The sequence below is a fragment of the Arvicola amphibius genome, chromosome 4 (genome assembly GCF_903992535.2).
Source record: "Arvicola amphibius chromosome 4, mArvAmp1.2, whole genome shotgun sequence".
In the NCBI taxonomy this organism is placed as follows: Eukaryota; Metazoa; Chordata; class Mammalia; order Rodentia; family Cricetidae; genus Arvicola; species Arvicola amphibius.
This window is the reverse complement of record NC_052050.1, coordinates 70024540-70047102: the sequence shown is the minus strand read 5'-3', so window position 1 is coordinate 70047102 and position 22563 is coordinate 70024540. Positions and strand designations below refer to the sequence as shown.

At 49.6% G+C, this 22563-nt stretch overlaps 1 protein-coding gene across 1 annotated transcript; it reads left to right on the top strand.

The window, feature by feature from the left end:
• The first annotated feature begins 6927 nt into the window (after positions 1 to 6927).
• On the top strand, positions 6928 to 20601 carry Grm6 (glutamate metabotropic receptor 6). Its single transcript, XM_038326573.1, has 10 exons — positions 6928 to 7413; positions 9556 to 9772; positions 10325 to 10460; positions 12178 to 12332; positions 13532 to 13672; positions 13774 to 13974; positions 15141 to 15286; positions 15377 to 16000; positions 19117 to 19428; positions 20404 to 20601. The coding sequence occupies exons 1-10, from the start codon at positions 6928 to 6930 to the stop codon at positions 20599 to 20601; spliced, it is 2616 nt and encodes an 871-aa protein (XP_038182501.1).
• Positions 20602 to 22563: the final 1962 nt, after the last annotated feature.

Below are 22563 nucleotides of genomic sequence, written 5' to 3'. Positions count from 1 at the left end.
GCTGAACCAAAGTGGAAGAATTTCACCATCAAAAGCCTGCAAAGATTTAAAGTCACCAAATGCTGTAAGATTTTGTCTACTTCTGTTCATGTCGAAGTATGCCAGAAGGAATGGCGCTACCCTGATCCAAACAAACACCAACCCACCAACAGACAAAGCATCCAACATACATACTAAAGCATACCACTTTAGCATATTTTGACTCCATACTGGGTGCAGGACTTTCTGTAGGTTTTTAGCAGATCATTTTGTCGGGCTAAAGAAGATCCCCAGATGGCTAAACTTTTAAATGATGAATGAACACTACTACATAGTACCAAATGCTTTTTCTGCATCCATTTAGATAATCATGTTTTTGCCTTTAATCTGCTAATGTAGTGAATTACAGAAATACATTTCCTAAATCATTAATCCGCTGAAGTACATCTCTGGGACGAACAAGACCAGCTGCGACAGGTTTGTCTCTGTTAGTTTGTACAGGTTTGACTGGGTCTTTCTGTCTCTCTGCTTCTTGGTTTGGCCCGAACATTTATTTCATTTTTTATTCGACCTATGTATTAATTTCAGGGCATGTGTTGTCATCATCTGCAAATGTGTGATATTTAGTGAGCAGAGAAGTCCCTTTGCAACACTGCTGAGTATTATGGGTTAGTTTGGTGTCCCGTAGAAGGCTGTGGTAGAGCACAAACAAAATATCACCACAGAAAGCTGCACATGAATATTTTCTATTCTGAGTGAAAGGCCCTCCATGTGGTGAGCTGACACAGACAGACAGCAGACACCCTGAGAAAGGAGCGCTGTGTTTGGTGTCCCTTTGTCATTACTCCCCCATTAGCTCACTGTGCTACCTGGTCTCTGAAAAATGCTGTGATCCTTTTTATTTTTTTTTCCATGCAGTGCTGAGATGGAACCCAAGGCCTTGTGCATGTTAGGCAGGCACTCTTCCCCTGAGCTAGAGCCCTAGCCTGCTAGATTCTTCTTTAAAATCAGGATCTTGTTTTGTATTAATGCCCTGCTTTCAGATCTGCTTATGGCTTAGCGGTTTGTTTTAGTTTTATCCGCCTCATATTTGAAGTTGTTTTTCTTCTGAAGTTTCACAGATGAATTTTCAACAAGAACACCTGTTCCTATTTCTTGATATTGTTGTTGTTGTTATTTTGATATTTGTTTTCACCTGGTCTCCAATTGCTGTTCTTTCTACCTGCCAGACATGACCACTGTCTCATCATACTCTTCCTTCAGGTTTCTGCCTTGTCATTATCCACCATGGAAGCTTCCTGTGGATGCAGCTGGGTATTTACATGCAAATGGTTGACCATGGACCAACTTCATATTATACTAAAAAGTTCCCTCAACATGGATCAAAGATCTAAATGTTAGCACTAAAACCATAAAAAAAAAACTAAAAATAAAACATAGGAGATATCTTTGGTAGGGTTTCTATTGCTGTGATTAAACCCTGATCAAAAGCAACTTGGGGAGGAGAGTGGTGACTTCAGCTTCAAACTCTCAAGTTGTGTTCCAGTGAAGGAAGTCAGAGCAGGCACTTGAGGCAGAAACTGATGCAGGGGCCATGAGAGAATAGACTTACTGACTTAATCCTGGTGGGCAACTCAGCCTGCTTTCTTGTAGACCCCAGGATCACCTGCCCAGGTTTGGTACCTCCCATAGTGGACTGGGTCCTCCCACATCAACCATTAATCAAGAAAATGTCCCATAGGCCGATCTTGTGGGGACATTTTTTTCCACTGAGTTTCCCTCTTCCCAGAGGACTGGGAACTTGTGTCAAGTTGACAAAAAAACAAAACAAAACAAAACAAAACAAAAACAAACAAACAACAAAAAAAACCCAACCAATACAGTTAAAATCTTTATGACTTTAGAATGTCTTGTGAGATCTTAGATGTGATGCCCAAATACAAACAATAAAAGAAAAATGTAAGTCGAATCTCAACAAAATTCAAATGTGCATTTTGAAGAAAGTAAACAGAAGACCTACAAACTGAAACAAAACCCTTTGCAAGTGATATGTCTAGCAAGTCCAAGACTGAGAACTCAACCAGGAGGGAGAGAGTCACACTTAACAAGGCTCGACAGATCTGAATCGTCATCTCTTTAGAGAAGATATACAAACAGGCAAGTACACACGAAAGATGCTCAACACCATTGGTCACGGGGAAGAAGCAAACGGAAACGGTGAACTTTAACTTCATGCACACAGGAAAGTGACTTTGGGGAAACTGAAGATGACAAGTGTGGGATCTGACGGCCATGGATGCAGTGGCCATTGGCACAGCTCCTGAGAAGAGTGGAGCTTGTGAAGACTGGCCAACGTTCTCTCTGTTGGTTCTGCCCACATTCAAGGCAGTGTCTTAGGGTTTAGCAATGCTCACCCATGGCGGTCCCTCTGGAGCGTTCTCCCAGGCACACCAGCTGCGTGCATCACTCATTGTCCGAGTGTCTCTCTATCAGCTCAAGTTGACCATAGAGATTCAGCCCCCATCTCACAGAGTTGTTGGCCTATGAGAGGAGGAAGTGAGAGATGGCTGCCCCTGTGCAGAACAATGGTGATCTACAAGAAGGTGATCCTCCACAAGCCTGGGACAGCTCCCAGAGGACCTGGCTCATGTGCTACTCTAGTTTCAGACTTCTATCCTCCAGGACTGTGAGAAAACAAATTTTTGTTGTTTGGTCACCCGTTCGTGCCATTTTGTAAGGTAGACCGGTCGTCTAAGGCACGAGTCACCCATTCAGAACATCTTTGGGCAGACCTTCATGGTTTGTAAAACTCTCTTCTTCACTGAGTCCAAGCAGTTTGCATGAACCTGTCAGGGGGGCTATGGCCCATGATTGGGTTGTCCTCACCAGGCATTGTCCCTTGCTGGAGTCCAAATGGGCAGTCACTGATCTGCCAGGTATAATTAGAAGATGAGGCTGGCGGCTGGACATGTCCTTTCATCCAGAATCTCTTCTTTTTTTTAATTTTTTTTATTTTTTTATTTTTTTTATTTTTTTTCAGAGTCTATTCTTAAATGTAGCTCCAGCCTGTAATTTTCTCATCAACACATTAGACTTTTGTTAATAGGACATTTTCTCCCTTGGGGCAATGAATTGATGGCAATCAGAGCATATACAGACTTGGTAAGATAAGAGGAATAGTCATCACACACCACACACACACACACACACACACACACACACACACACACGTACACCCTTGGTCAATTGCACCGAATAGTGAAAGTCGCTGTATACTGAATGCCTAAAATTCAAAGTTTGCTAAGACAGTGGATTTAAAATGTTTTGATCACCTCCAAAAATTAAATGTTTGAGGTAACAAAGTGATAGTGTGCCATCATTCCACAATGATTCAGTCTTTTAAAATCATTAAATATTAGTAAATGGGACCTCAGTGCCATTTTTGTATATGTGTGCAGCATATACTAATCTGCCTTTCCCGCTCATCTCGAATCCTACCCACCCCTGGTTGGGCCTTTTCCACTCCCAGGCTGTTTTCCATATATGAGAGGACTATGCAATGTGTGTGCCTCCACCTGACTGATTTTGCTACGTATGATGTCTTCTCATTTCATTCTTCCTTTGTGGCTGAATAGTACTTTGACGTGTGTAGACTACATTTAAAAACTTCATCTATATGGTGCTTCACTCTTGGCGAGATGTTATCCCTGGTTGTCACCGGGCTACCCTGTGGCAGCAGCCCTGAGTGCTGCTCATACCTGACAAGTCCAGGCTTTGCACATCGCGCCCACGTGGCGATTGTAGTGAAGAGATTTTCCATGGTGCACAGCTGGAGTTAAAGAAGCTTGCAGAGGGGTGGTGACAATGAGTGTTGATGAGGGGTTGATCGTTCTAAACAACCCTCCCAGCTGCCCCAGAGAAGTCTAAAGCAGCCTTGGGGTTGATAGGAGAGCCCAGCAGAAGGACAGGCAGACAAAGCAGCAGTGGGATGAGGGATGTGGTGGTGGTTAGTCCTCCCTGCCTTCTTAATAGACTTAGAATCACCTGGGAGACACATCTCTGAGTGTAACTGTAAGGGGCTTTCCAGTTAAGCTGAGGATGGAAGACCGGCCCTGAATGTGCATGGCACTATGACTGACTATAAGTGGAAGGGAAGTAAGCTATCTGCAAGCACCAGAATTCATCTCTTTTCTTCTGGACTTGGCTACAATGCGACCAGCCATTTCATGCTCCTTCCAGCACACCTTCCTGCCACAATGGACTGTGTTCCCCCAAACTGTGAGCCAGAATTTTTCTTTTTCTTGCAGCACTTGTTTTTGTCAGATATTTTATCGTAGCGATGAGAAACATAACCAATATGGGATTGTCTGGTGACACATGCTCCACCCTGGTCCATGCAGGATATTATAACTAGGCATCCTCAGGTGCAGATGCCATGCTTTTCAGCATCCTTGTGCTGGAGAGAGCGATGGATACACCAACTCTCCTGCCTACATGCTCCCTAAATGTGGGAAGGTGGACATTTCACAGCACTCCTAGTTCAAAGATCAGAAGCACTGACACCCCCCCCCCCCATTCATTGAGCCCTCAAATGTATTGTCTTTTCTATAAGAAAACACCACCTGGTTATTAAATGTGTGGAGTGGTTGATTCCCATGCGTGGGCACACACATGCACTCACTCACACATGTATGCACAAACATTCACACGTGCTCTGCTTGGACAGTCTTTGCAGTGTCACCCCCTCTAGCTAGCCCCACTAAGCTGGCTTTCACCACAGGAGAGAGTGAACCACTGTGGGGGTAAGAGAATTCAGAGAATGGTAACATCTTTCTGCTGCTTGCTCTCTCCACCAGCCATGCCCAGACCTCCCTGCCTCCCTAATCTACCCTGACTAATGGAGCTCAAGCTGGCTCGGGCTCCTCTTCTGTGAGCCCATTAATCCCCTGAAGCTGAGGCTTAGTCAGCATCTGTTTCCAAGATGCCTTTGCTGCCAGCTTCAGTGAGCTCAATCCTGTCCTCTGCTGGCAATGATGGGAAAGTATCTTTGAGCCAAAGCCCCTCACCATGATCCAACCATGAGATGAGACAGTTGAATACAAGCAGCTTCACAGTGCCAGTCAGCTCCAGAGAGCGGGGCAGCTTTTAAGAATGACCTGAGGGACAGCTCAGGGCTCCTGGTCCAGATGCCCCCCCCCGCCCCCGCAGGTTCAATCAGTCCTACCTCCAAGACCAGTGGGTGGCCCTGTGGTTTCACACCACTCTGAATGCAAATCTAGTTGCTGACCTAAGCCAGCTGCATGGCCTTGGGCTGTCAGTCACTCCCTGAGCTATCTATTTCCCAGTCTGCGGGATGGGAGAGTCTCTCTGGAGAGCTTCTGTATGTTTGGTGATGTGGAAGCTCAGCATTGTTCTCCTCTCCCCACCTTACCAAGCCTGGTCTTGCACCCGTCCTTCAGATTCACTGGGCTGGAGCACTCTGGCTCCCTCACCCTCTGCTCCTGTCATCTGCCACTTAGAGGTTTGTGGCAAGGATTGCCAGGAGAAAGCCAGGAGGTTCTTAGACACCTGCATTCAAAAGGATTACTAGGTGCTGGTGAGATGGCTCAGCTAGTAAAAGTGCTTGTTGCCAGACCTCACAACCTGGGTACAATCCCCAGGACCCACATGGTGGAAAGAGAGAACCAACCTCTGTAGAGAGAGAGAGAGAGAGAGAGAGAGAGAGAGAGAGAGAGAGAGAGAGAGAGAGAGAGAGGGAGGGAGAGAGAGGGAGGGAGGGAGGGAGGGAGGGAGAGAGAGATTAGTTTCAAAGGAAAAAACGATTCTAGTGGTCAAAACAGAAGGAGAGTCTGAGGATTTAGGGGCGGTAGGGAGAGAATCTAAGTGATGTTTGGAGAACAGCTAGCTAGGTAGGGAAATCAAGATCACAGCGAGACACGGGAAAGGGCAGTGTCAGAGTGTCAGCAACACTCTTGTCAGGAGAGGGTGTTCTGGAGACATCTGTGTTCTCATCTATCGGCTATCAGACCCTGAAGAATTACAATTCCCCAGGAGTCTTATGCTGGGAAAGCCAAGGAGTGAAGCCTGGAGCAGCTTGGAGGGAGCTTGCCTCCCAGGAAGAGATGTCCCAGTTTCAAAGCTTGTCAGACCACCTTGCAGGAGAGACTGGATCCCAATGACCAGAACCACTTAGCTGTGCGTCTCTCTCTTTTTAAACCCAAGTCTCTGAAGATCAATTTGAGCGGGGGTGGGTGGGGTGGGGCACCTCTTCTCTTCTCGGTGTGGCCAGACACGTTATGTAAATCTCTTTTCTCCGAATTTTACTATTATTTGGCTTTCTAATTGGCACACTGAGGATGAGTGGTCAAGCTTATTGGTGTTGCCAGGATTCAGGCTTGGACCCTGAAGCTCAGATAAACAATCTGGGTCAGACACAATCTAAAGACAGTCTAGGGGAGAAACAGACCCAGGGAGCCAGAGAGGGAGAGAGGAAAGAAAGCCCTTCCTCCACTCGAAAGCTCTGGAGGGGATCTCTGCTTTCCCCCTCATCCCTCCCTAGAATCCTTAAATCCTCTAGGCTGAAGCCCTGGTTTTACAGCAGTTGGAGACCGGTCCTACTGGTCAGAGGTTGGCTCAGGTGAGTACCACTGAGGAGGGATCCTAGAGTGAGCTTGGGAGGGTCTAGAGGAAGAGGTGCCCGGAACTATGGGGAGAGGGGATTGGGCGGGCGCGTCCACGAAGACCGTCGGGGTTGGGGGGACTTGGGTGACAATTTCAGGGAGGCTGACTACAGCCCTGTGGAGGCCTGGGAGAGCTGGCGGAATTGCCTGAGCGCGAGTCACTGAGTCACCAACTTTTCCTGCCTCCCTGCGTCTGGCCAGATTCCCAGCTGAGTCGGCCAGCGCTCGGGACGTCCTGGTATCTCCGGTTCCCGCATCCCGTGAGCAGATGGTGCGGCTCCAGGTGCTGCTGCTGTTCCTGGCCTTGTGGCTGTCGCAGGCGAGAGTGGGGCGCTGTGCAGGCTCGGTGCGCCTGGCGGGCGGCCTGACGCTGGGCGGTCTGTTCCCGGTGCACGCGCGGGGAGCTGCAGGGCGAGCGTGCGGGGCTCTGAAGAAGGAGCAAGGCGTGCACCGGCTGGAGGCGATGCTCTACGCGCTAGACCGCGTCAATGCCGACCCAGAATTGCTGCCCGGCGTGCGGCTGGGCGCGCGGCTGCTTGACACCTGCTCCCGGGACACCTATGCGCTGGAGCAGGCTCTGAGCTTCGTGCAGGCGCTCATCCGAGGCCGCGGTGATGGCAACGAGGCCAGCGTGCTCTGCCCCGGGGGCGTCCCCCCGCTGCGCGCCGCACCCCCAGAGCGCGTGGTGGCCGTAGTGGGCGCCTCGGCTAGCTCCGTGTCCATCATGGTCGCCAACGTTCTGCGCCTGTTTGCGGTGAGGGACCGCGTCTGCCACCCGTGCTTCCCTCCCATGTGTCTTATGCCTTAACTTCCTTCTGGAAGAGTCTGTTTTGAGCGCTCCAGCTCATCCAGATTAAAAAGCTGCTGCCCATTGGGGCAGATCAACTTTCCCAGCTTGGCCTGCCGCCTGGCTGACCTAAGCTGGTATCTTTCAGTGAAAGGTGTCCCTTTTCCCATCAGTCTGTGGCCTTGTGGCCCATATTTCTACATGGTATGGAGACCAGAATCCCAGGCCATAGTTTGCACCTGCCACACAGGAGGTGGTCACCTCCCTAACAAAGGGTCAGGATATGCTAATGTTGTTCTGCTCCTTCTTTGTCATTTGGAGGATGCTAATTCAGGCCTATGTGACAGTGCAGGTGTGCAGAGCTGGAAGACAGGGAGACTTGACAAAATGGGCATAGAAAGGTGTGGTCAAAGGTGTGGACGAGACCAGAGTCAGTTTCCTAGTTACCTAGGAAACACAATGCCAATGAATTTCCCTCTCAGTTTATGTTTGTATATAAGGCTGTTTGAAGAATAAATGCAGAGGAATTTTCAGGATGTGAACTCAGTGATTTCACAGTGAGGGATCACTGAGAATCTCCCTCCCGATAAACCCATGTGAGTTGTCTCAATTATTCCCACGCCTCCCCTCTGGTCCCGGAGAAATAATTTAGGGTCCGGGCTGGCACCGAAACACGACAGGCCTGAACCAGACTAAGGGCAGATTGGACCTCAGTTCCCAGTTGCCCTCTCCTTTGGGTTCTGCTGACATTCTGTACAACCCTTCACGGTGCTCCCGTCCTGGAGCTCTCCTGGATGATAAAGAAATTGAGATTTCATGGGAATTAGGTCCTTCTTCAAAACCCCTTGGAAGTTGCCCTGAGCTACACTAGTGGGTAGAGAATTCTGAGGGGTAAAGTGCCACTGCTCTTTCCTTTTTCTTTTTTTAATCTTTGGATCATCATTTAAATTCTGTTTCAAAATGCTTGCTTTTAACCTGTTCTGGTGCAGGGGGTTCTTAAAGACTGTCTGAGCTCCCTTGCCTTGCTATACCGCTCATCTGCAAGATTCTGTATCTTCATCGCTGGGGGGCACTGTGTTCTTTGCAGGCTGAGATGCAGGGATTGGGGGCCATAGCACCCTGGGACTGGGAGGGGGCTCTGACATTAGCGTTTGGGGGGTTTTCTACAGCAGCCATCCTGGGGATCGTGGGTGGGATTTACTGAACCAGAAGAGGGCAACAGTTCTGCTGCAACCAGTAGGCCTTTCTTTGTTCTCTTTCCTCTGGCTTTTATTTTCTTGTTTATCTTCTGTCTCCCTGCGACTTTCCAGCTAAGCCTCACCCCTCCTTCTTCTCTTCCTCCCACCCTCCTTCTTTTCTTCTCTCTTTCCCGCTCACCTTTCCTGCACTGCCCCCCCCCCACTCTCCTTCAAAGGGCCCTAGAGCAGCCCCAGCCCCTCCTTCCAAGACTCCCTGCCAGACCTTGTGCTGATTGCTGGTCCCTCTTTATCTCATTCGGGGTCACATCTGCTTCCCCACCCCCCGAAAGCTTTCCGCCTCCGTGCCCTGTTTCCTCAGTTCTGTGCTCCATCCTTTCCCAGCCCAGCTCCCACTTTCCTGGAACATGGTTCAGCCCATAATCCCTGCTACCAATCTCTCTAATGGTCATAGATGAAACCTAGTTTCCCACGAGCCTTTCCCCTAGACTGGCACTACCCTCCTCTCCAGCCCCACTTTGCTCTGATCCTAGCAGGGGGCTGCTACTGAAAAAGACTGCCTTTCACTCTGGGAAACAGGGTCAACAGAACACCCCATCCCCCAGACCGGGGCACCCTTTCCCTAAGCTCCAGTGTCCTTGTTTGGCTGGTAGCCTGAGCAGCTGTCACTGGTGACATTGCTCTAAGCCCTTCTAACCTTCCAGTCATCATACCCACCCGTAGACATCCCATTAGTCCCATACTTTTAGCCTATGTGTGTGGCCCCTCCAGCTGGCCTCAGCTGAGTCTCAGGTTCCTACCGTCTCCCAAAGCTATTCCCAACTTGTCTATGGCCCATGTCCTGAGTCCCCATTGCCACGCTGTTCTACGGAGCCTCCAACCACAACCCAGTTGTCTGTCCTTCCTGCTTCAGATACCCCAGATCAGCTACGCCTCCACAGCCCCAGAGCTCAGTGACTCCACACGCTATGACTTCTTCTCGCGAGTGGTGCCCCCTGACTCCTACCAGGCTCAGGCCATGGTGGACATTGTGCGGGCACTGGGATGGAACTACGTGTCTACACTGGCCTCTGAAGGCAACTATGGAGAGAGTGGGGTTGAGGCCTTTGTGCAGATTTCCAGAGAGGCCGGTGAGTAGGGAGTTGGAATGGAGGTCCCAGGCAACAGTCAGCTAAGGAAGGGAAGAGCCAGAAACCACTGGATGGGACACAGACTGGGGTGGGGTGGTGGCGGGATGGTCCCATGGCAGCCCAGAATGGTGCTCCAGGCAGGTGAAGTCCCTGTAAGGCTGCAGTTCTAAACCTAATGCTGCGAACCTTTAATACAGTTCCTCATGTTGCAGTGACTCCCAACTATAAAATTATTTTTGTTTCTACTTCAAAACTGTAATTTTGCTATTATGAATTATAATGTAAATATCTGTGTTTTTCTGATGGCCTTAGGCGACCCCTGTGAAAGGGTTGTTCAACCCCTCCAGAGGGGTCCTGACCCGCAGGTTGAGAACCATAGCTTTAAGGGATTCAGGTCATGCTTACGGTCTGCCAGGTAGGGTCCAGGTCCAGGTAAGCTCTCCAGCGTCCAGACTCCTCAGTTAAGCCCTACCCAGTCACTGAAGTGGCAGCCAGGTGGGTATGTGCGAGGGTAGTGGAGAAAAGTGTTGACTTTGACATTCTGACATCCAGGAGGTGTCTGCATTGCACAATCAATAAAGATTCCCAGGGAGCCAAAGCCGGGAGAATTCCACAAAGTGATCCGGAGACTCATGGAAACACCCAACGCTCGGGGCATCATCATTTTTGCCAATGAGGATGACATCAGGTGGGACTGGTAGCACACTCAGTCACCATGCTCTCTTGAGGCTCATTCTGTGAGACCTTATCCTTCCGCACTCCCAGTCATGAGCAGCTCCCCTCCTTTCCCCAAGCACTTCCCGTTGCCATCAGAAGTCTTGTGTTCAGGGTATGAGTCCAGCCTGACTGGCTGGAGATGTCACAGGCCTAGCCTGGGACACACAGGAAAACACGGCTATTTCTATTGTTCACTGTGGGAGAAGGAATTGATGGCAGACACAAGAGCAGGAAATGTACCACGAGGGTACACTCCCAGTAAACCCTGAAACTTACATTGTTCAAAGCCAGCTAAGGTGCTTTCCCAGGCCAGGAAGTTGGGCTTGATACTGGTAGAGGCGTTCGTGGGTGAAATGGCTGCTCAGTTTCCCCAAATGAGCTCTCTGCATCAATCCATTGTTCTCTAACAAAATCTCCATGTCTGGGTGATTTATTAGGGAAAGACATGTTTTCAACAGACAGTTTTGGGGGTAGCATGAAACCAGCTCCCCTGAGGGTCCAGTTTACATTGCATTTTGACAAATGGTGAGACAGAAGGTCAGAAGGAAGAGGGGTTGGGCTCCATCTTTTATAACTACTCACTTTGACAGAACTACCTCAGCCCTCCAGAGGACACAGCCAATGTCCTCGGCTCCTCAATAGACTTGCACTAGGCCCTGCCTCTTATTTATTTATTTATTTATTTATTTATTTATTTATTTATTTATTTATTTAATTATTTATTTATTTGAGACAGCATCTCACTGTGTATCCATGAACTTGCTATGTAGACCAAGCTCGCCTGCCAAGTGCTGAAATTCAAGATATCCAGTGTCAGGGCTGGTCTATAGGCCCCACTTCTTAAAGGTTACATCACCTCCCAGTATTTACATCGAGGTCCAAGCTTCCACCAGCTAGAAACACTCAAACCAAAGCCAAACCACAGCATCATCTGAGGGCCAGTGCAGAGTGGGTTAGAGTAGACAGAGGGCCAGACAGATGGCTCAGCCAGACAAGCGCCTGCTGCACAAGCCCGGAGACCCGTGACCAATCCCCAGGGGCTCTCTGTTTGTAATTCCAGGCTAGGGAGGCAGAGGCAGGAGGATCCCTGGGGCTCCTTGGCCAGTCAGCCTACCCAAATCAGCAAGCTCAAGGCCACTAAAGAGATCTTGTCTCAAATAAATGAATAGATAAATAAGGTATATGGAACCTGAGAAATGACACTAAAGTTAACCTCTGGCCACCATACACATGTACACGTGTACACACAATACAATCCGACACACATACACACACGCACTCACACACACACTCACACGCACTCACATGCACGCACACACACGTGCACACACACTCACACATACATGCGCGCATGCACGCGCGCACGCACACACACACTCACACGCACACGCACTCACACACGCACGCACACACTCACACATACATGCGATCACACACACTAACACATGCACTGACACACACGCACTCACATGCACATGCACTCACACACGCACGCACACACTCACACATACATGCGCTCACATGCACACGCACACACACACACACACACACATTGGGCAGAGCCCTGATAAACAGGAATGTGATGATCCATGTGGAGAAGGATGGAGGAATACAGGATGGGAGGTGGCCACGAGCAAATCGAAGAAAGTTCCTAGGTTGTGACTTACTTCTAGCTCTGCTCCTACCAGGAGGGTCTTGGAGGCCGCACGCCAGGCCAACCTGACTGGCCACTTCCTTTGGGTTGGCTCAGACAGCTGGGGATCCAAGATCTCCCCCATCTTGAACCTAGAGGAGGTGGCTGTGGGGGCCATCACCATCTTACCCAAAAGGGCTTCCATCGACGGTAAGTCCCCCGCCCCACTCATCCTCCCAAATGTTTCCTCTTTGAAATTCTCATTTCATAATAGGAACCACTCTCTTCTCGGAGTCCCAGATGCTGTGACTCAGAGTCTGTGGTTATATTCCAGCAAGCCGTGCTTGAGTGTGGCCTATGTGGGAAAGGACACTCAGCTCAGTGTGTAGGGCAAAGAACCCCTAGTGTTCTGCTGTTGCTTCAAAACACCATGCGAATAGTTGGGGTCTTACCAAAGGGGATGTTGGAGAGAGAGAAACCAAGGATGTGGAATATACTATCCTGCTGATCAAAGTGATGAGGCCGGGTCTAGTTTGTCTGCCCATCCGCTCCTGTTCCACCTGGGAGGTTCACTTTGTGAGATGCTTGTCCATATCTCTGAACCCGGAACCAAAAATACAGCGTTGATGACACGCTTCAGGAACCCAGAAGAGGAGTGCCGTCTCCCACAGGCTTCTAGCTTTAGTGGGGTGTTCACCTTCTCACCCTTTCTTTTAGCTAGAATGCTAAATAAATGCCAAGTGGGAAAACTGGACTGAGCAGAGTGTTAGCAATCAAGGCATTTTATCAGAAGAGGTCTGGAAGTGGGGGAGGGTATCAGGTGTGGAACAGTGAGCCAATGGTGTTCTCAAAATCTTGGGGTCTGCTTGCCTTTCTTTTCTAAAGCTTTGTTTCTTTTCTGTCTCTGGCCTCATGGTCACAAGATACATAGAGAAGTCTTGTTAATTACGTAGCCATAGCAACACCCTAATGGGGACAGAATGGGCAGTGATAAATTCTTTAAGGTTGCAAATTTTACCCTGGAACTCTCATGTATCTTCACCTTTTTCTCCCGTTTCCATGTGTGTGTGTGTGTGTGTGTCTACATGATGCACATGTATGTGTGTGTGTGTGAATACAGAATGGACATGTATGTGCGTACATGTGGCGACCTGAGGTTGATGTCAGGAATCATCCTCAATTATTTCTTCACCTTATTCACTGAGGCACAGTTACTCAATCCAACCCAGAGATCACCGATATAGCTAGCCCTGCTAGGCACCTTGCTCTGGGGACCCCCACCCCGATCTCTACCTTCAGAATCTAGAAGTTGGTCACAGGGCCACTCCTGGAAAGAAAGTGGGAAAGTGACAAAGGACCATAAGAAAAGTCCACCTGGCTCAGAAGGTTACCGCCCTCCCGCCTCTTAGGATTTGACCAATACTTCATGACGCGTTCCCTGGAGAACAACCGCAGAAACATTTGGTTTGCCGAGTTCTGGGAAGAGAATTTTAACTGCAAACTAACCAGCTCAGGTGGTCAGTCAGACGATTCCACCCGAAAATGCACAGGTGAGCACTATCCGGGATGGGGAGGATGATGGGGAGAAGATGGGGAGTTCAGGTTTGGTGTCTAGGGGCCAGGCACACTTCCTCTTGGCCTCCTAGGACAGGTGAGGAACGCATTGGCCAAGACTCCACCTATGAGCAGGAGGGGAAGGTGCAGTTCGTGATAGATGCTGTGTACGCCATCGCCCATGCACTCCACAGCATGCACCAAGCACTCTGCCCAGGCCACACAGGTCTGTGCCCAGCCATGGAGCCTACAGATGGCCGTACACTCCTGAACTACATTCGAGCAGTCCGCTTCAATGGTGAGTGGGTGCCTGGCCCCACAGGGTGGGGAAGCCAGCTTCCATGGGTTGATCTGCAGCAACCGGAACAATTCAGAGTGGAAAAAAGGCAGGATGGAAGAGAAGACACTAGGACTGATTCCTGGTGGGGTTGATGCAAGTGTAGGCCTCTGCTTCATCTTCAGAGCCAATTGGCAAAATTCGATGTTGGGGAACTGCTGCTTGACCCATCTACTAAGCCCAACAAGTCACATAGAACTCCCTGTCCCCTGCACACTGCTTAGAAGACCCAGGCTCTGTGGTGGGCCTGGGGTCCAGTATAGACCCCAGCAAACTCCCTGTTGTGGATGGATAGTCATAGGCTTCCAAATGTTGTCCCAGTCAGGCTCTGAGCTCCTACGGCAAAAGGCGTGGGTCTGACATATCCCTGCACCATCAGAACCTGTGTAAAGTCCAGGCTGTAGGGAATGTATCTGAACAGACCCGAAGGAGTCCCCATGTGCATGGGGCTTGCAGGAATTGTGTTATATTCAACTACTATCCTGCATAAAATTGTACACTCTTCACCAGATATGTGGGATGCCTGCAGTTTAGGTTTGTTGATATATATATATATATATATATATATATATATATATATATATATATATATGTGTGTGTGTGTGTGTGTGTGTGTGTGTGTGTGTGTGTGTGTGTGTGTGTGTATTCACTTGGGTGCTTGTCTGTGGAGGAACATCGGGTGTCCTGCTCAAGCTCTCCCTACCTTACTCCTCTGAGTCAGGGTCTCTCACTAAAACTGGAGCTAGGCTGGGGGCTAGCAAGAGACAACAATCCTCCTGCCTCTGCCCCTGAGCACTGGGAGTGGGTGCTAATATCTGAACTCAAGTTTTCATGCGTGAGCAGCAAGGCTCTTACCCACTGAGCCATTTCCAGCTCTGAGAGGTATGTTTTGTCCCATGTCCTCCTCGTGGCTGGAAGGCAGCATCACCTTGTCTGAAGCTACATCACTGCTAATGAGTGATGCTGAGCATCCTGCCAGGAGCCTACATCACTGCTAGTGAGTGATGCTGAGCATCCTGCTAGGAGCCTGCCAAGCTCTTCCTGTATCTTGGCTGTTCCTTGAGGCTTTCCAAAAGATGGCTTTGGGGCTGGAAAAGCAACTGGAGACAACTGGCCTCTCCCTGCAGGCAGCGCAGGAACCCCAGTGATGTTCAATGAGAATGGAGATGCCCCTGGGCGCTATGACATCTTCCAGTACCAGGCAACCAATGGCAGTGCCAGCAGTGGCGGGTATCAGGCTGTGGGCCAATGGGCAGAGGCCCTTAGACTGGATGTAAGTGGCAGGGACTAATCTCTGGGTGGGGGTGAAGGGCTCTGAATTCCTGGTGGCAGAGGTCAGCAGCCTGTGTTCTCTCTGTCACAGATGGAAGCCCTGCAGTGGTCAGGAGACCCCCATGAGATGCCCCCTTCTCAATGCAGCCTCCCATGTGGGCCTGGTGAACGGAAAAAGATGGTGAAGGGTGTCCCTTGCTGCTGGCACTGTGAAGCGTGCGATGGGTACCGCTTCCAGGTGGATGAGTTCACATGTGAGGCCTGTCCAGGGGACATGAGGCCCACACCCAACCACACTGGCTGCCGCCCCACACCTGTGGTCCGCCTGACCTGGTCTTCTCCGTGGGCTGTGCTGCCCCTTCTCCTGGCTGTACTGGGCATCATGGCCACCACCACCATCATTGTCACTTTCGTGCGCCACAATGACACTCCCATAGTCCGCGCCTCCGGCCGCGAGCTTAGCTATGTGCTGCTCACTGGCATCTTCCTGATCTACGCCATCACCTTCCTCATGGTCGCTGAGCCTTGTGCGGCTGTCTGCGCTGCCCGAAGACTCCTGCTCGGCTTGGGCACTACCCTCAGCTACTCGGCCCTGCTCACCAAGACCAACCGCATCTACCGCATCTTCGAGCAAGGGAAACGTTCCGTCACGCCACCACCCTTCATCAGCCCTACCTCACAGCTGGTCATCACCTTCTGCCTCACCTCTCTGCAGGTGGGTCCCCAGATTTCTCAGTAACATGGTGAGTGTGTGAGGGATGCCTAAGTTCCTCCACCTTGGAACTCGGAGAATAAGAGACTAGGGGTACAGTTCAATTGGTAGAGGGCTTTCTTAGCATGCAAAAGTCCTGGGTTTGATTCCCCAACACAACATAAACCCAGCATGGTGACACACATCTGTCATCCTAGTACTCGGGAAGTGAAAGTAAGAGGATCGTAAGCTCAAAACCATTCTCACGGCCACAGCAATTTTTAGGCCGGGTGTAGTAGCACACGTCTTTAACTATGCACTCAGGAGACAGAGCTTTCTGTGCTAGATACATAGAGAGTTCTAGGTCAGCCTGGTCTACATTGTGAGACTCTGTCTTTAAAAAAAAAAGCCTTCAACGAAGTAGGCTTTATAGAGTCAACTTCTTCCACTTGGGGCCCTGTGTTTAAATATCAGAAGGACAGACCAAGTGTGGTGGTCCACGCCTTTCATCCCTGCACTTGGAAGGCAGAAGCAGGAGGATCTCTGTGAGTCTGAGGCCAGCCCAGATGACATAGTGAGACTCTGTCCAAGCAACAAGCAGAACACCGCACCCTGCTTTTCTTCAAAATTGAGCACAACTCACTTTTAAACAGCCAACAGCCATTTCCATTGCTAAATCTGTAGAGGAAATGGAGCATCCAACTGTTCAGCCACGTTGTTATCTGCTGAAGTTAAATGGGGTCTCCCACAGCTTGACTCACACGTGAAAATGGGGTAAGAATGTGTCCCAGAGGCCACAGTTGCTGTGGAGTGCAGCATTCTTTCTGCTATGGCCAACATCTCACGATGGAACAAAGATTAAAAACTGAGGTTCCAAGTTTCCACAGTTTCTGCTTAAGTGCAGCTATTACAGAGTGGGACAGAGCTCCACAGACTGGGTGTCTTCTATGGGGAGGGGACTAAGGCCAATGGACTGAGGCAGGGTTGTCGTGGCTGGTATGACAGAGTATACCCTGCCATGCTCTCTGGGTGCTGACACAGACTGGCCCATGTTGATAAGGCACACTGTCCCGGGTAGATGACCTTCCTCCTTCTTGGATTTGTATCCCCTGTGTTCAATTCCACTTCAATGAATTCTCTATGCTTAGAAGATGATGGATCTTTCTCCAGAAACCATGCCCTAAGCATCCTGAGAAAGTGTGACACCCCTCACCCTTTGGATGGAGATGCTTACAAAACATTCAGCGCCCCCCCCCCACACACACACTTATCTTTTCTGCTTCATGAATTTGGATTCTCCACACTTTCAGCTTTTCTGGATGCTTCTACCAATATAGTGGATGTGTAGTGGTCTTCCTTCCTTCCTTCCTTCCTTCCTTCCTTCCTTCCTTCCTTCCTTCCTTCCTTCTCTCCCTCCCTCTCTTCCTCCCTCCCTCTCTCACTCCTTCCTTTCTTTTTTGAGACAGGGTCTCTCTATGAAACTCTGCAGGCCTGGAACTCACTATGTAGACCAGACTGGCCTGGAACTCACAGATATCCACCTGCCCCTGCCTCTGAAGTGCTGGAATTAAAGGCATGGCCATCACACCCAGTCTCAATGCTCCTCCAGTTTGCCTACTGTTGTGACTGGGCCCTTGGAGTCTCCTCTCTGCACTGCCAGTTTCTAGTCATTGTTCATTTTATAGAAGCTTATTACAACATGGGCTGCTGATTCTGCATCAGCCACGTGGGTTGTGCCATCAGTAAGAATACGCTGTGGCTGCTGGTCATTCTGTGTACCATCAGCCGCAGGCTCCAGCTTCTTTTGCGTGGCATTTCCCCTAACCGAGGAGAAGCTTCCAATGTTGCCAGCCTGGATGGGGAGGGTTTATCTCATGGGGCCCTAGTTCCTTGAGCTGCGGCTACAGGAGAAGGGTGTGCCTTCTGGGTGCATAAATTACTACGGGGCACTGCACTGCCCCAGTTTCTTTTCTGTTGCTGTGAGAAACACCTTGGTGAGGAAAGAGGTTTTTCCATCTAATACTTCCGAGTCATAGTCCATCACTGAGTGAAGTCAAGGCAGGAACCACGGAGGAATGCTCCTTACTGGCTGATTCCCGGGCTCATGTTAAGCTACCTTTCTTATAGAGACCAGGTGCACCTGCCTAGGGACGGTACCGCTCACAGTGGGTTGGGCCCTCCTCCATCAATCAGCAATCAAGAAAATGTCCCCCACAGACATGCAGACAAGCAAATCGGATGGAGGCAACTCTTCAGTTGAAGACCCCTTCCTCAGAGGGCACAGCATTGGATAGCTTGCTAGATTTCAACCCCACGTACCCTTTCATCTTACATTAGTGAACACTTACATTAGTGAACGGCCTGAGCTAACACATGGGTCAGCCCCTTCAGAAACTCACTTTTATGCAGACATATTGATGCTCATTCCTCAGTTTCCTTTGGCTTAGGATCTGTCTGTTGACACTGGGAAGCAGCTGAAACTCCACTTTCTCCCGGTTAAGGCTCAGGCATTAGCCTCTGGCCTATGATGGGACCACGTTATGCTTCACTGCACATTCACCCATAAGCTCATGGCATTCTGTCCATAGTTCTCTCGCTTTGGAGAGGAAAGGAGGGCGGTCCCTGGAAACCAGCTTTGCCATGCTGCTAGTTGTGTGCAAGCTGGTACCTTCACACCGACGGAGCAGCGTGGGTGTGAGGACAGACATCCCTTTGGGGGCTGGTTCTCATTGGTGGCACCGGTTCCTCTTAGAAGGCATCATGTCCTCATAAGAGATTTTGTGGGTTTCCAGTCTGCATATGGAGACACTGAGAAGGAGGTTGGAGAGCCTTGAAGGTGCTCAGGGGTATGGCATGCGGTTAAAGCCCAGTGTGAGGTGGTCAGGTTGCTGCTTCCCCACCCAGCCCCGATGTGGTCCACTCGTGCCTCGAGCACAACTGTCCTTTCCACACACACCATCACAGGTAGGAACACACCCCTGGGCGATCTTTTTCATGGTTAGTCTTTCAAGACGGAGCATCTAACTCAGTAGGCCATGGACCTCATAAGAAATGTGACCTGCCAGAGACCCAGGTGAGGGGCTGCAATGGACTCCTCACTAGAAGACAGTATGTCCCTGACACTGTGTTGGTTCCCACAGGTAGTAGGAGTAATAGCGTGGTTGGGGGCCCAACCTCCACACAGCGTGATTGACTATGAGGAGCAGAGGACGGTGGACCCGGAACAGGCCAGAGGTGTGCTCAAGTGTGACATGTCTGATCTGTCCCTCATTGGATGCCTGGGCTACAGTCTCCTACTCATGGTCACGTGTACAGTGTATGCCATCAAGGCCCGAGGTGTGCCTGAGACCTTCAATGAGGCCAAGCCCATCGGCTTTACCATGTACACCACCTGTATTATCTGGCTGGCTTTTGTTCCCATCTTCTTTGGCACCTCCCAGTCAGCTGAGAAGGTAACTGAGTCCCCCAGTAGGCTTTTTCTGCCCACCCCTCACCCCCTACTGAAGGGCTCTACTGTCCAGGAGCTGGACCACCCATCCTGCTGCCTCGTTAGAATGATTGTGGGTGGGATACACTATCGTTTGTCTCTCTTATAGCCCCGAGCCTGTCCATTCATTCTTCTTCTCTCCTTTGTCTATTCCCTTGTTTCTATATTGAAAACATGTTCATTCATTTACTCATTAATAAATTCTGGCTCTTTAGGAGTAGGAGCCTTTGCCCAAGTACCACCCTCTTCATTCCTTTGTAATTTGAAAATTATTTATTTTTCTTGTGTATGCCTGCTTGTTTATATGTATAGCATATACATGCAGGCACCCTTGGAGGCCAGAAAAGGATATAGGGTCCCCTAGAACTGTGGTTATGGGTGGTTGTAGGCTGCCTAGTGTTGAACTGAACCCATATACTCCACAAGAGCAGCATGTCTTCTTAAACCACTAAGCTATCTCTCAGCCCCTCTTCCTTTTTTAAAGGGAATTTTAAAACGTTTATTCTCTCTCTCTCTCTCTCTCTCTCTCTCTCTCTCTCTCTCTCTCTCTGTGTGTGTGTGTGTGTGCGCGCGCGCGTGTGTCGTATGAGCACATGCACATGTATCACAGTACAAATTGCGTAGATTGTAGGACAACTTTTGGAGAATCAGTTCTCTTCTATCCAACTTGGATTTACAGGCTTGACGGACGGCAAGTGCACTTACCACTGTGCCACCTCTCAAGTCGACTCTCTCTTCCTTAATAGCCCACTCAGTCTGTGTCACTCCGCCCGTCTTCTTGCCTACACCAGATCCACACTGTGCCTAATTTTCTCCTGCTAACCTTTCCATTGTTTCCGTTCCCGCTCACCTGACAGAAGTAACTCACCTCCAGTCTACAGGCGGCGGGATCGAGAGAAAACAGGGCTAAGCTTTGTCTTGTTCCCTCCTCCGTGCTTAGATCTATATCCAAACGACCACACTGACCGTGTCCCTGAGCCTGAGTGCGTCGGTGTCCCTCGGCATGCTCTACGTGCCCAAAACCTACGTCATCCTGTTCCATCCAGAGCAGAACGTGCAGAAGCGGAAGCGCAGCCTCAAGACGACGTCCACGATAGCGGCCCCGCCCAAGAGCGAGAACGCAGAGGATGCCAAGTAGCAGGATGGAGTGTGTATGCCACAGGTTGCTCCCTGCCCTTTCTTTGCTTCTCTTGGCTTCACAGTGGAAGCTGCAAAGGCTCCACAGTGACCACCAGAGGTTGGAAATGTGTGAAGACCACGCCCACCATGGCTGGGCGTGCCTTCAGAAAGAGCTAGACCCTGAGCCTTGTTGGACTTCCGCTTTCCTGGGCATACCAACCTCAACATTCGGTCCTTCTTACCCACAATACTCGCTTCCAGGTTTCTACCTTAAGACAAAAACTAAACTAATGCCTTCTGGTCAGGCATTCAAAGACCATGGTGAAGCCAGGGCTTCTCAGGCTGGGGTGAGATTTATCTTGATCCAACAGCATAACCTTGGGGCTGGCCAGGGTGCAACGACCACAAAAGGAAACTTGGGGGTCTGCATTTATTTTCCTGACACAGAAGATCAGAGCCTGTGAGAGTCCTGGGTGCCAGGGTGGGCCTGCAGCATAGAGAGGCGCGAAAAGGGAACAGGGAAGGCTTCTGTGAGGATGTTTCCTTTTCTCTCTTTCCACAGGGTCATCTACGAAGTTTGACAGCGTTTCTTTGCTGTGTATGTTCCAGTAAATTGCTCCAACCTGAAGAAATGCCAACACGTTAGTGTGTGAGAGAATGAAGAACAGCTGGGCTTTGTTGGGTGGGGGTCCAGGAGCAGTCTTGTTTCTGTGGCGAGAATTATTATTATTATGTAGCCCTCGCTGTCTAGAAGCTCACGCTGTAGAACAGGCTGGCCTCAAACTCACAGAGGTCCATCTGCCTCTACCTCCCAAGTGTTGGGATCAAAGGTATGTGTAACCATGCCCAGCTTAATTAAATGATAAGGATGGCTATAAAGGCTCTCCTGCATATGTTCTTGGATTGCTCCTCTGAGAGGTGGGCGTGAGGCATATGGAGGAAGCTATTGAACACCATGCATGGACTTTCATTTTTTTACTAATCTTTCTTTTACAGAGCTGGTGTTTAGTTAGGGAATTTTGTTCCCCCTGTTTTTTAAATGTGTTGAGTTAGCTTTAAAGCAGCTCATTGTGAATTCTCCAGTATTTAAGGTATTTAACTAAGTTTTGAAAGTGAGCAGCACTTCAATGGACAGATGCTCCGAGGTAGTGGGCTTTGACCTTGAGGTGCAATACTTTAGTTTTCTGAAGACACCAACAAGGCTTTTCTTTAGAATATTTCTGCTTTATAGATTCCCCTTCCTGGCCTCATGTGTTCCCAGTTTTTCCACAAATCAAAGTGTGATATTGCATTTCCTGCTGACCTCTTTCTGAGGCTCCTACCAAAGCTCCTGTCCTGTTTGAGTCCCTAGAGTGTGAAATGTGTCCTCTTGAGAGAGCCTTGTCTGTGTGAAATGTGTCCTCTTGAGAGAGCCTTGTCCCTGTGAAATGTGTCCTCTTGAGAGCGCTTTGCCCATGTGACTGATCTCTTCCCGACTCAGTGAGCCACGGTCTGAATAAAGATTGTCCTGTACTGACTGATTTGTGTTTCTCTGTGGTGAGTTCTGACATCTAGTTAAAAGCTTCTCCACCATTTTTTTTCTTTTGGCATTCGTGTGGTTTCCCCCAGGATTTGAGTTAGAATGAGTTCTAGTGTTATCCACTGACTGCACTTCATGGGTTCCTCACCAGCTGAGGTTACTGACTAGAATCCTGGCCTCCCACCAGAGACCCCACTTCCGGTCCTTGCCCTCTGGTGGGAAGTCCTTAATACGCAATGAGTTCCACCTTCCTCCCAGGGCTCTCATGTGCATCCGGTCATTGGTTTTCTCCATCTCATGACTGACTGTGTAGAGCACAGAACTTGTCACATTTAATACATCCGTGAGGTTTCTGTCCTTTCTGAATCCTTCATTACACCCAAGTTGTGACTTAAACAAGAGGCTCCTCGTCTGAAACTCCTCCCCTTGGTTCTTTCTTGCTTCCGTTTTGAGCTGGGGGAT

Excerpts from the sequence above, each read along its gene's own strand:
- Grm6 (XM_038326573.1), top strand. The coding sequence starts at position 6,928 with ATGGTGCGGCTCCAGGTGCTGCTGCTGTTCCTGGCCTTGTGGCTGTCG. Across the intron at positions 7,414-9,555 it reads ACGTTCTGCGCCTGTTTGCG|ATACCCCAGATCAGCTACGC; the intron begins GTGAGGGACCGC and ends TTCCTGCTTCAG. Across the intron at positions 9,773-10,324 it reads GCAGATTTCCAGAGAGGCCG|GAGGTGTCTGCATTGCACAA; the intron begins GTGAGTAGGGAG and ends TCTGACATCCAG.